The sequence below is a fragment of the Balaenoptera borealis genome (assembly GCF_965194805.1).
Source record: "Balaenoptera borealis genome assembly, chromosome: 3".
Classification (NCBI taxonomy): Eukaryota; Metazoa; Chordata; class Mammalia; order Artiodactyla; family Balaenopteridae; genus Balaenoptera; species Balaenoptera borealis.
In genome coordinates this window covers 91,623,059-91,635,346 of record NC_138866.1, presented here as the reverse complement: position 1 = coordinate 91,635,346, position 12,288 = coordinate 91,623,059, and the positions used below count along the sequence as shown (strand labels likewise).

At 39.9% G+C, this 12,288-nt stretch overlaps 1 protein-coding gene across 2 annotated transcripts in view; it reads left to right on the top strand.

The window, feature by feature from the left end:
• Positions 1 to 8,117, top strand: part of SECISBP2L (SECIS binding protein 2 like) — a 60,485-nt gene extending 52,368 nt beyond the window's left edge. For both annotated transcript variants that reach the window (XM_082387917.1, XM_082387916.1), the window contains one exon: positions 3,825 to 8,117. In XM_082387917.1, coding sequence (XP_082244043.1) covers positions 3,825 to 4,507 — 683 coding nt within the window. In that variant the 3' untranslated portion in view covers positions 4,508 to 8,117. The remainder of the gene's footprint in view (positions 1 to 3,824) is intronic.
• The last annotated feature ends 4,171 nt before the right edge of the window (positions 8,118 to 12,288 follow it).

Here is a 12,288-nt window from a genome sequence, read left to right as displayed (position 1 = left end):
GTTGTGAAAGTGGAAAAGGTAGTTTCACAAAGAACCAACTAACAAAACAGGAAAGCACAGAGGGGTTAATAAGCAAAGAACAGCTTTATTGACTAAATTCTGCTAAAGGAAACAATTCAGAATCAGGGTAGGTTTGGATCAGTAGCATTTCCAGGTTTGTTGAGATCTTTGACCCTGCCTTTACGTTGCTTCCTAATCCCTTCTTCAGAAGTGGGCTTCTCGATGTGCTATTCTGGCTTTAGACTCCTGTATTCAGCCCAACCCCCTCCCATCCCCTGCCCGCTCCTCCAACCAAAGACGGCATTTTCATACTCGCTTTGTTTCTCCCCATCACAGTTATGTGTTTGTGTGCTCATTAGTTGTTGATCAAGCTTCACCTGTTACTTTAAGGTGGGAGCCTGGACCCTCCCCGTGGATTTGTGACCTCAGTGGCTCTTTGATCGTTGTGACAGGTCTCTTGATGGCTAATCACAGAGTCCTTTGTCTCTGCTTCCAAGGTCATATCTCCCTTTCCTTTCCAAAGGACCTGTCTGGCTTTCAGCTCACCTACCTAGTAGCTGAATGCCCAAGACAGAGCCTGGAGAGAGATCAGCCCTGCTCAGTCTTCTGACCACCTTTCTTTTTCCTGTTCCTTTGACTCACTGTCAAGGGAGAGGTGGGACTTTTTCTAAGACCCCACATGAATTCTTATAGTACTTTTGAAAGAGGAAAAAAACTGTCGGAAGGAAATATGTGTACCTAAATTTTGTAAATTGTATGGCTTTTGAAAGTTATTTTCTGCATAATTAAATATATGGGTGAAAATTTTCATTTACTGTAAAGGCTTATTTTCCCAGCACATACTGTATGCCAGCCACAGGAACACAGAGATGAGGGGGAATGAGGAGGGAGGAGGGAGTAGAACAGAAAACAAAAAGCAAATGCTTTTGAACCAAATATGCAGAAAGTGCTGTGGGAGTTCAGGTTAGTGACGGTCTTAGGAAAGTCAGGAAAGACTTCACAAAGGAACTGACGTTTAAAGGTGGTTGTCAAGAATGAGTAGGAGTGTGAAGGATAAAGGAGGAAAACACATCTCATACAGAACGAACAGCTTATGCAAAGCAAAGAATTGTAAACAGAAAGGGTATGACTTCTTTGAGCAGTGAGAATTCAAAGTGACCTTGAGCATGGAATGCATGGCTGGGAGTTAAAATGAATGGGACCAGAAGGATAGATTATGAAGGGCTTGGTTACTAAACTAAGGAGTTTGGATTACTAGGGTAATAAAAAGCCAGTTAGACAGTGATGTGATCAATTCACAAAACCAATTAGAAAGATATAGTAGAGGTACAGCAAGGTAAAGGAGGCTTGAGCTAAGGCAGTAGTGACCAAATTTAATAGTTTTGGGGCTCGAAGTGACATGGTATAGTTATAAGTTCAGTGGAATGAAGGGATATAGTAAGGGAGAAAGATAGGATCAAGGATTACTATAAGGTTTCTTCTGCTTTGAGACTGAAAAGGATGTTATTAACTGAGAATGAGAATAAAGTAGGAGGACTAGATTTTTTGTCATGAGGTAGGAATGCAAGTGGAAAGACCTGTTCTACATTTGAAGTAGCTGCAAGAAAGGAAGGTTTTTTCCCCAAACCATGCGCCCTGACTCCAGGTGGCCAAAATATGGTCTGTAGCAATATATAATTGATAGGGGGCAATCAAGTTAACTATATTTGTATGAATAGGCTTGCTTTATCACTACAGCTTGATCATTATGCCTGTAAAATGCAAATAGCAGCTACAATGCAAATAGAAGGGGATTTTTATTTTTTAAGAAAAGGCAAAAATAAGTGGGACTACACCAAATCAAACAGCTTCTGTACAGCAAAGGAAACCATCAACAAAATGAAAAGGCAACCTACTGAATGGGAGAAAATATATTTGCAAATCATGTATCTGATGAGGGATTAATAACCAAAATATATAAAGAACTCATACAACTCAATAGCAAAAAAAAAAAAAAATCCGATTTAAAATTGGGCAGAGGATCTGAATAGACATTTTTCCAAAGAAAGACACACAGATGACCAACAGGTACATGAAAAGATGCTCAACGTCACCAGTCATCAGAGAAATGCCAATCAAATCCATAATGAAGTATCAGCTCACAACCTGTTAGTTGGCTATTATCAAAAAGACAAAAAATAACAGATGTTTGCAAGGATGTGGAGCAAAGGGAACCCTTGTGCACTACTCATGGGAATGTAAGTTGGTGCAGCCACTAAGGAAAACGATACGGAGGTTCCTCAGAATATTAAGATGAGAACTACCGTATGATCGAGCAATTCCACTCCTGTGTATTTATCTGAAGAAAACAAAAACACTAGCTCAAAAAAGAGGTATTCACCCCCCATGTTTATTGCAGCATTATTTACAATAACCAAGATACGGAAACAACTTAATGTCCATTGACGGATAAATGGGTAAAGAAGATCAGTGGATAAAGAAGATGTGGTGTGTGTTTGTATATATATATATATATATATACACACACACACACCGTGGAATATTATTCAGCTATTAAAAAGAATGAAATCTTGCCATTTGTGATAATAAGGATGAGCCTCGAGGGCATTATGCTAAGTGAAATAAGTCAGACAAAGAAAGACAAACACCGTATCATCTCATTTATATGTGGAATCTTCAAAACAAAACAAAACATAAACAAAAAAAACCCAGAGAAAACTCCCGAAGCGCATAGATGCAGAGAACAGATTGGTGGTTGCCAGAGGCAGGGGGTGCTGGGGGTGGGCGAAATGGGTGAAGGGGGTAAAAAGTTACCACCTTCCAGTTTTAAAATAAATATGGCTTGGAGATCTAATGTACAGCATGGTGACTACAATTAATATTATTGTATCGTGTATTTGAAAGTTGCTAAGAGGGTAGATCTTAAAAAAAATTTGTAATTATTTATTAATGGGGATGGATGTTAACTAGACTTCTTGTAGTGATCATTTCTCAGTATATGCAAATACTGAATCATTATGTTGTACACCTGAAACTGTAATAATATAATGTTTTATGTCAATTATACCTCAGTGATAAAAAAATTAAATGGAAAAAAAAAATAAAACGCACAAAAAAATAGGTGGGAGAGTTGTTCTTCATCTCCTGATTCCTAGTACATTTTTTGCTCTAAACTGACTACCTGTTGTTAAAAATAATGTAGATGATCACCACTGTATTATATAACAACACTTTATTATTTTTTGGCTTCAAAGTCACTTGGTAAGCCAGGCAACATACATATGTTATAAAACACATTCTCACAAATATTAGAAGTGCATGCATGGCATCTTTGCTTATAAATGGAAACACAAGCTCCGTTACAGGCCAAAAGACAGCTCTGACTTGCTAAAGGAGCACAATATAAGCCTGTTAAATCAGAACTATTTCTTTCTCTCTTTTTTTTTCTGATGGACATCTTGGCTCTGCCATCTGTGACTTGTGGATCCTTGAGCCCAGGACACTTCAGGGCCAAAAAAAGTTAGGCAGTTCATTGATTTTTGTGAATACATGGCTTTTATATATTAGAGTCAGTGAGCTCCTGTTAGTATTAGATCTTTTGCATTCTGAAGCATTAATATACTTATTTTGGCCTCTTTGTTTCTTTATGTTAAATGTGCTGGGTTTTTTTGAGAAGCAAAAAATTTGAGAACTGTTTTCCATTTATAACATTCCAGTCAGTTGGTGAGCCAACAGATTTCTGTAGTTTGTTCTTCTCTCTTGTAAGAGTTGCATGATTCTGAAACAGTGTTCTGGTTTTTAAAAAATCTGTTTGATATTTGCAGAAACAAATTGGAGAAACATGGTGGAAACTTCGGATGCATTGGAAACATCAGAAAATGAGAGAGAAGTTTCTTGTAAGCACAGCACATCTGAAAAACCCAGTAAACTTCCATTTGACACAGCCCCTGTTGGTAAACAGCCATCATCAGTGGCTGCAGGCAGTACTACCTCAGCTACAAACCCTGGAAGATCAACAGTGAGTGATAAAGAGGAAGTGAAGCCAGATGACCTGGAATGGGCCTCACAGCAGAGTACAGAGACCGGCTCTTTGGATGGCAGTGGCCGGGATCTTTTGAATTCCTCCATCACCAGCACCACCAGCACTCTTGTACCTGGCATGCTGGAAGAAGAGGATGATGAAGATGAGGAGGAGGAGGAAGATTATACTCATGAACCCATATCTGTAGAAGTGCAGCTCAATAGTAGAATTGAGTCTTGGGTCTCTGAGACTCAGAGAACGATGGAAACTCTTCAGCTTGGAAAAACCCTTAATGGTTCTGAGGAAGACAATGCAGAGCAAAGTGGGGAAGAGGAAGCAGAGGCTGCTGAGGTGCTAGAGCCAGGGATGGATAGCGAGGCCTGGACTACTGACCATCAAGCAAGTCAGGAACAGCAGAAGCCCAGCAACTGCAGCTCGCTGAACAAGGAGCACTCTGATTCTAATTATGCGCCCCCAAATCTATAACTCAGGAAATGTCAGCTATCTATCTCCCAACTGTGTAAGGGTTGCAGCCATTATCTTTCATGCTTCATCTCAACATTTTGCACTGTCCAGTATTTAATATATGTATTTAATTCCTGACAAATATTTTTGTAGCTGTCTTTTACTTGTTTTGTTATGATCCATAGCTTAGCTTTTAATTAGCATCTAAGTGTCTTTCTAAGAACTGTACGGAAAATTCAGAATTGTTTCAGCTTATTTTGTTATGGAAAATAACGATTAAAAAAGAAGACCAGGTTTTAAAGAAAGTAAACTTAAAATGCCTATTTAGTCATTTTGAAAGTTAAAGGTTAAGGTTCTAAGGAAAGGAGCAGTTACCAGTGTTTGCTTCAGGACTACACGTCCTATACTCTTAAGTTGTCTGACCAAAAAGTTGTTTGGGCTTCTTTAAAAAAGAACTGGAGGTAGAGTTAGAAAACTAAAAAAATGGCTGAGGGTAACTAAGTTCACGAAGTGTTCTGTATTAAAAATGGATGCAACTTTTATTTAGTCCACAAATGCTTATTTCAGAAGTCACTGATCATGGTAATTGATTAAAGTTGGGACGGGCTAAGACAGAGCCTCCAATACTTAGGCTAGCAAAGGAGCCACCATGGTAGATTAGAGCTGGCCTTATTTGTGGAAAGTTAGATATGTTGTCTTTAATAGTGAGAAGTCACCCATGATAGGACGTTCTGGGTTCTGTTTCACATTTGCTTCTTACTTACCTCAGGAATGCTCTTGTACATAGTTGTATTTGCATAAAATTAGGCAAATTTTGACAGGTGAATAATTGTAACCGGTTGTATGACTGCAGCACTTAATTGTAAACTACCCAGAAGCAGAGTCTTATACTGGTGTGTTCTCCTGCATGCTTCTGATTTGGGATTCTCTGGACTTAAAATATGGATCTGATTGGGTATTCATACTTGTCCTGAGTGAAAAACCGTTGCACCTTTTAAGAAAAATATTTTGTCCCTAACCTTGAGCACCTGCCAGCTAACACTGACCACAGTTACTGACGGGAGTCAGGGAAAGGAACTTTATGCAATTGTAACGTGTATCCTGATATTCAAGGTTTGGAAGAGGAAGTTTTGAAGAAAAGAGAAAGTTCTAATTGTGCTGAAACTGTTAAGATGATTTTAGAGTGTGGAGATAGGTACAGGTATTAATTCTTTATCACTGTTATTTATCTCTACCCTTCTCCTGGAATGTTCGTACCTCCTTGGGCGAAGTTAAAGTTACTGAGCTAAATGTTTTGCTAGTCAGTCACCACCTGGTAGTGACCTCTGCAAGTTTATAATGGTGGGAGAATTACAAATTACCTATTCTTCTGTCTTCCCTCCAACCACCCACCACCTCCAGTTAACCAACACACGTGTCTGCGTACACACACACACATGCAGGCCAGCTTTACACTTCCAACTCCGATAAGCAGGCACAGAACTGAAGAGGGAGGGGTATTTTCCCTGCCCAGGTTTTAGGGGGCAGAACTTTGCCTCACAGAGGTGAGAGGGAAGAATTGGGCAGATTCTTTACTGAATGCATTGGGACTACTGTTCTAGTATTGATGTATTTATTGATCATCCCAACATTTAATTACTGGAGAGACCAGATTCTTGGTTGATGACTTAGGTATTTGTGAATTGTGAAAGCTTAGGAGCATTGCTGTGTAGGAAATGTCAGTCTATCAACTTTATTAGTGTGCTAAAAGGGGACGTTATTGTACTGTCCTGTCTAAACTGTTCTTCAGTATAGACTTCTTAGGCACAAAGTATCCAGTACTTAAAGGTATGTAGCATGTAAGGAATGAAGCCTCTGAAATAGTAATCATGGATTTATATGTGGCAGATCCTACTGTCTCTGTACATTTGGAAGTGTTAGTTGGTTTAAAGAAATGATAGAGGTTTTGAACTACTGACAATCTCAAAAGTATATTGAAAAATTTTGCATACTTTTTAATGGTGTAAATTTCCTTTGCTTGGTGTCAGTGATTCAAATAACTCTTGATCTTAAGGTAATGAGTGGCTTTCAAAGGTTTCTTATATTTTATATCTCTACTGAATGAGAATTGTCATTTTAGATTTTTGACATTTGTATCAAAAGGGAAGTTGAAGAAATCTTCAAAACACCAATAACTTTGAATTTTCCTATAGACTTCAGAAGTGTTCAGTTATGTGTTTGATAAACGCTCTTGCACGTGCAGTATCTTCTGCCAGCAAACCCAAGGGACCATGGCCTTTTTTATATGAGACAGGTCACCTCTAGAGGACAACCCAAAATTTATTAAAGGAAATGCTACTGTGTAGAACATATGCTTAAATAAGTATTGAAAATGTCTTTATAATTCGTTTCCTTTTGATAAATTCTGGAATTTGTGTATATTATATGCAGGCAGAGGTGTGAAAATTAGGAAAGTGTTTTTTGGATCTGGGGTGAGTAGCTCTTTGGAGATCTAGAGAGATCTAATGCTAAGAATAAAGGTTCATCATCACAAGAAATAAAAACCATAGTGATTTTTTTCTTCATGTGTAGAGGTTGTTTTACTGGCAATAATTAATATTAGATTTCTATTTCAATACATAAATACATGAATTAAAATATGAATTGCGCTCCCAAAACTAGATTTCTGCTTCAGTAGGTTTGTTTGCTGGGAAGATTACTTCTCAAGAGACAGTGTTTATATTAGCTTAACTTTTGGTTTAAATATGTTTGTAAATGTTGTAATATATTTCTTTTGACTAAACGTGGGAGAAAATGTGTTATACATTGAAAAGATTTTAAAGGCTCTGACTGGACGTCATTTTTGCAGAGATGGTATTTTATATGCTTCCAGTATTTGGAAAAGAATTAGTCAAAAGGAATTCACATAGTTCAAATATTGAGAAATTAATATGCAAATAATGTAATTGTCTGATTTCTTAATAAGCTGGGGGAGGTGGGTGGGGTGGGAATTACAGTGTGCAAATGAGTAGTGAGCTCCACATTCATTTTTCACCTCTTTAACACAAAACTGTTCAATCCTAACACATTGTTACTTTAATATATATATAAAGAAGTATTAGTGTTTGTAAAGCTGCTGTTTGCTTAAAAAAAAAACCTGTCATTTAAGTATTTTCTGTATGTTGTGTCAACAAAGTAGAACATTAACTTACCCATTTAAACACTTTATCTTTTTTTGATTTAAAAATTTTTTTGTGAAATAATTTATCTTCTTCCTCTCTTGTTCCTTCCAACCTTTACACACATCACAGAATCAGCCAAACTGTTTGCCTAATCTGAAATCTGAATTCTAATTAATGATAAAAATTTAAACTTTGTTGGCACATCACACCTTAAGAGGATTTGTATTATTTTGTAATTTAATTTCTAAATATACCACATGAATTTATAATTTACTGTCTTAATTGTAATGCTCTAATTAAAAAGTAGCAAAGTTAGTGTGAATTATAACATGAAGGGATTTTCATCTTGATAGGTCTTTTGCTGTATGAAGGATGATTGCTATATCACATTATAGGGGTAATAACAGCTTTTTTGCACTATGTAAATACTAGTGGAAATTCTTCTGTAACTAATAAAATGATTATTGAAATGTAGTCTATCATTTCAGAATAGGTGCTTGAGGAATTCCTGACTTGCCCAACATGTAGGATAGAGAAAAAAGAGTCCAGCTTGTGGTATCCCTTAGTGCTCTCATGGGTTTGCCCAAAGAAGGTAAAATCTGCAGGAAGGAGTAGCTAGTAAAAATCTCTATGGTTGGTGTGATCTGTGGCATGGGTCTAACCATCTCGCCAGAGACCATCTTAGTGTTAGGAAAAGGCTCTTACCAATTCCTTCTCCTTTTTATGCTAGTTACTCTGTGCCAGACATTGTTCTAAGCCATTTCCCAATATTAACTCATTTAATCCTCAGCAGCCCTATGAGGAAATACTATTATAATTTCTCACTTTTTAGATGATGAAATAATCATGGAAATGTTAAGTAACTTGCCCAAGCTTCCACAGCTGGTGAATGAGCAGAACTGGGATTCAAACTCAGTCCTGTGGTCAGGTCTGTGCATTTATTCACTATGTCTTCTATGTTGTCAGCACAAAATGCTCAGTGTGTGCAAACTAAGCAGGGCTTCCCCTCATCACGTGTCTTCTGCAATGTGAGATCTGCCGGGACTGAACTGATTGCCTCAGAGACTGGATTTATTGAGCCTCACCTGATAACCCTTTGCCTGGAGTTGTCTCAGACCTTGTCACTGTATCACAATGAAGTGGAGGGAATCTGAAAACTCATCTGATAAAAAATAATAGGTTCACTAATTTTCATAATGAAAAATTAAGTTTTGGTGATCACAAAGAGAAAGGAGGGTTGCCTCTCAGTTATCAGGATAGTTCCCTTTTTTGGACCAAAATTTGTACTACTGCTGACAGAGTTCCTTTCCTAACAGTGATGAGGTTTTCTTAGAAGTGACCAGAAGAGGGTGTTAATGGCACCTGAAAACAGTCAAAGGCTACCATGTAATATTAATAACTTTTTTTTTAAGTGAGGAGAGAGGGGAGAGAAGTATCCTGAACTATGGGCCTGACCATAAAAGGTGCTTAGTTCTGAGCCTAAGCTCAGAACTCAGGAGCCATACACATAAGTATTTCATTTTAGAAAGAGAACACCATCAAAAGACATTGAGATCACACTTTTAGTTCAATTATTGGAAATTTCTAAATTAGCAATTCAGTATTTTAGCTTAACATGGGTTCTTCTGACACATGAAATATGACACCTGGCTTATTACATTATAGGTAATAATGGCAGCCTTGTGGATCACAGGGCCAAAGCATGTTTCACCGGAGCTCCCACAATGCAGAGTTTGGAAAAGGGGGAGATGTTTCCATTTTGGACCCAGTCTCAATCTCTTTATTTCTCCTCACCCTGCTCCTCCCATCTTTCTGACACTTTGAGTAATTATTTGGCAACCCTCTGGCAAGGAAAGAGATTTATTCTTGCAGAAATGCGTTGGGTAACTGTGTGGCTATAACCTGGCTGCCCGTATTCAAGGTACAGAGGGTTAGAGCAAATAAGATAACTGAATTGCATGAAATTTGGAGCTCTTAGCTGAGCAACCAGAGAACGCAATTGTGAGTTAGCTGTGGTTTGGGGCCTGGAGTAGTACAGGTTTCTGTGGAAGGAATGAGTGCTTTGTCTTCTCAGAAGCATCAGGCTTGGTCATAGCCTTGAATTACTAGAGGGCACAGGTAATAACCACAGCCTTCCTATGGTGGGACTCTGATTTAAGGCAGTGTTGGTTGCACCCTTATCTATTAGAGGAAGAGTGATGTGAGTAAAAGTGGTACCTACTTAGGTGTGCAGATTCCCCAGGTTATCTTTGCATCTTTGTTTACCTGAGTTGGAGCATTTTCATTGCTTTGCAAACCCTCTGCTTGAGAATAGGATAACGATTGAAATTTAAGCAGTTAATTTTGTGTGTTAACTCTGGTTAAGGAGGAATAAGAGAAAAGTTTGAAAATTACTGGTTTCTCAATCATACGAGAAATATTAGAGGTGATTATCCCTGTCATTGTACTTTTTCCTTGCTTTCCCCTTCCTAAAACCCGTCTTGTAAGGCAAATGGTGATTTCTCATAAATGCTCTAATATTTGTAGTTAGGAAGGTAAGAAAGATCTGTGTTCCTACTTTACAAATATTCAAACACAATGATGTCCAAGAAAAAGGAATCAACTATTTAATTTTTACTTGTTCCTTAGTACTTAAGATGCACCATTTAAACTATTTCATCACCTTTTAGTTAAGGGGATCAGCAAACTGCATGCAGCCTGTGAGCCAAGTCAGCCAGCAGCCCGTTCGTTGTTTGTTTGTTTTGGTTGTACCGGGTCTTAGTTGCGGCAGTCGGGCTCCTTAGTTGTGGCATGCGAACTCTTAGTTGTGGCATGCATGTGGGATCTAGTTCCCTGACCAGGGATCGAACCTGGGCCCCCCCTGCCTTGGGGGCGTGGAGTCTTAACCACTGCGCCACCAGGGGAGTCCCGCCAGCAGCCTGTTTTTATAAATAAAGTTTTCCTGGAACATAGCCTCACCCATTCATTTACATATTGTCCATGACTGCTTTTGTGCTACGTTGACAGAGTTGAATAGTTGTGACAGAGACCATCTGGCCCGCAAAGCCTAAAATATTTGCTATCTGGTCCTTCACAGAAAGTTTGCCAGCCTCTCAAATCGATGATGATGTCCAACAGCACTTGATACTTGTGTGGTTTTCCCCCAGTTCTTCCCTTTATTTCTAGGGATGATACATCTGTCACGGATGTACTAGAAGTCGTATAAAGTTCTACCCAGTGGTAGAAGGCATGTGGCTGTCTGGGAGGAGCATCGTCAGAAACAAGCCCTGCTGCTTTGTCACTACAGGGCTTTGGGAGGCCTGGGCTCATGTTTCCCATTCTCTACTCCCTCTGGAACATCGGCCAAGTCCCTTGATTCTCTGGTTCTCCTTTATCAACGAGGGATGTGCCGGTTGAGTCAGTTATCCTCCTTGGGGAAACAGCAAGTCCATTCCTTGGTCAAGGGTGGTCCCGAGTTGGACCAGGCTGGGCACTTTCCAAGGCCACCATAGCCAAAGGCTGCCAGTACCCTCAAAGCAGCTTGGTACCCGGAATGGGCCATGGTAATTAAGTCAATCACCCTAGTTTCCTCAAAAATTTGAACCGAAGGCCACAGGAAGTGAATGGAGTGGGTGGGCCAAGACAGTAGAGAGGCCACTGATGCCGAAAACTTGGCCTCTGTGCACCAGTGCCAAATCAAATCCCAGAGACGGAGTTTTGGGTGAAGTAGAAAAGAACAGCTTTGTTGCTTTGCCAGGCAAAGGGGGACACAGTGGACTTGTGCCCTGAAAAACTGTGTGTCCCAACCCAGGAGGATTTGGTGAGGAGTTTTATAGCAAGGGTTCAAGGGCAGGCTTGCTGATAAGGATCAGGGTGTGTGCAGGGTCTGCACTCCTGTAATCTGGTCTCAGGTGGCCTCCCGATGAGCTTCTCAAGGTTATCAAACTGTCATCTTCTCTGGAATGAAGAATGCTGACATCTTCCATCTGTTGGGGGTTTTAGTTCTGTAAAGAGCTCAAAGATACTGTTATGTGTATCCCTTGAGGTGGAACCAGGACCCTGCCCCAAGGCTGCACTATTGTTTCTTGGTGGCTCCACCCTTGTCTCTGCATCCCCTCCCTTCCCTGATTGGCAACTGTTCGAATCTGCCCTGTGGCACTCAGGGAAGGTCATGGAGGCTGGAGTCTGGTCCCTACAAACAAGAAACGGGGGGACACAGAAAGGCTTTCGTGCCCAGGAGCCCCTCAGGGTTCTGCTCAGCTTCACCATGGGAGCAACAGAACAAGGATCTGCCTCCTGTGCTGACAGCTTTGCCTTTTTAGCCCGTTCCTAGGCCTTTGATCACGACTGTTTTTTCTTAATTATAGAGAGCTTGTCTGTTTTTAACAACCAACAGAGTATTCCACAGGTGATCTTTAAGGTTCCTTTAAACCCAAATGGTCTATGATTCTATGAAGAGAGGCGTTCACCATAAATGCTTTGAGAATACTTTCCACCTTTGTGGTTACATGTGGCAAGAACCATCATCGTGTCAGGGTGGGTGGCTGGGGGCATAAAGAGTGGTACCAGGGCTGCAGCGGGGACCCAAGAGCACCTGGAGGGTGCTCTCTCCAGGCAGAGCTGTAGGTGTGGAAGCCTTTCAGCCACTCCAACCACCACCAC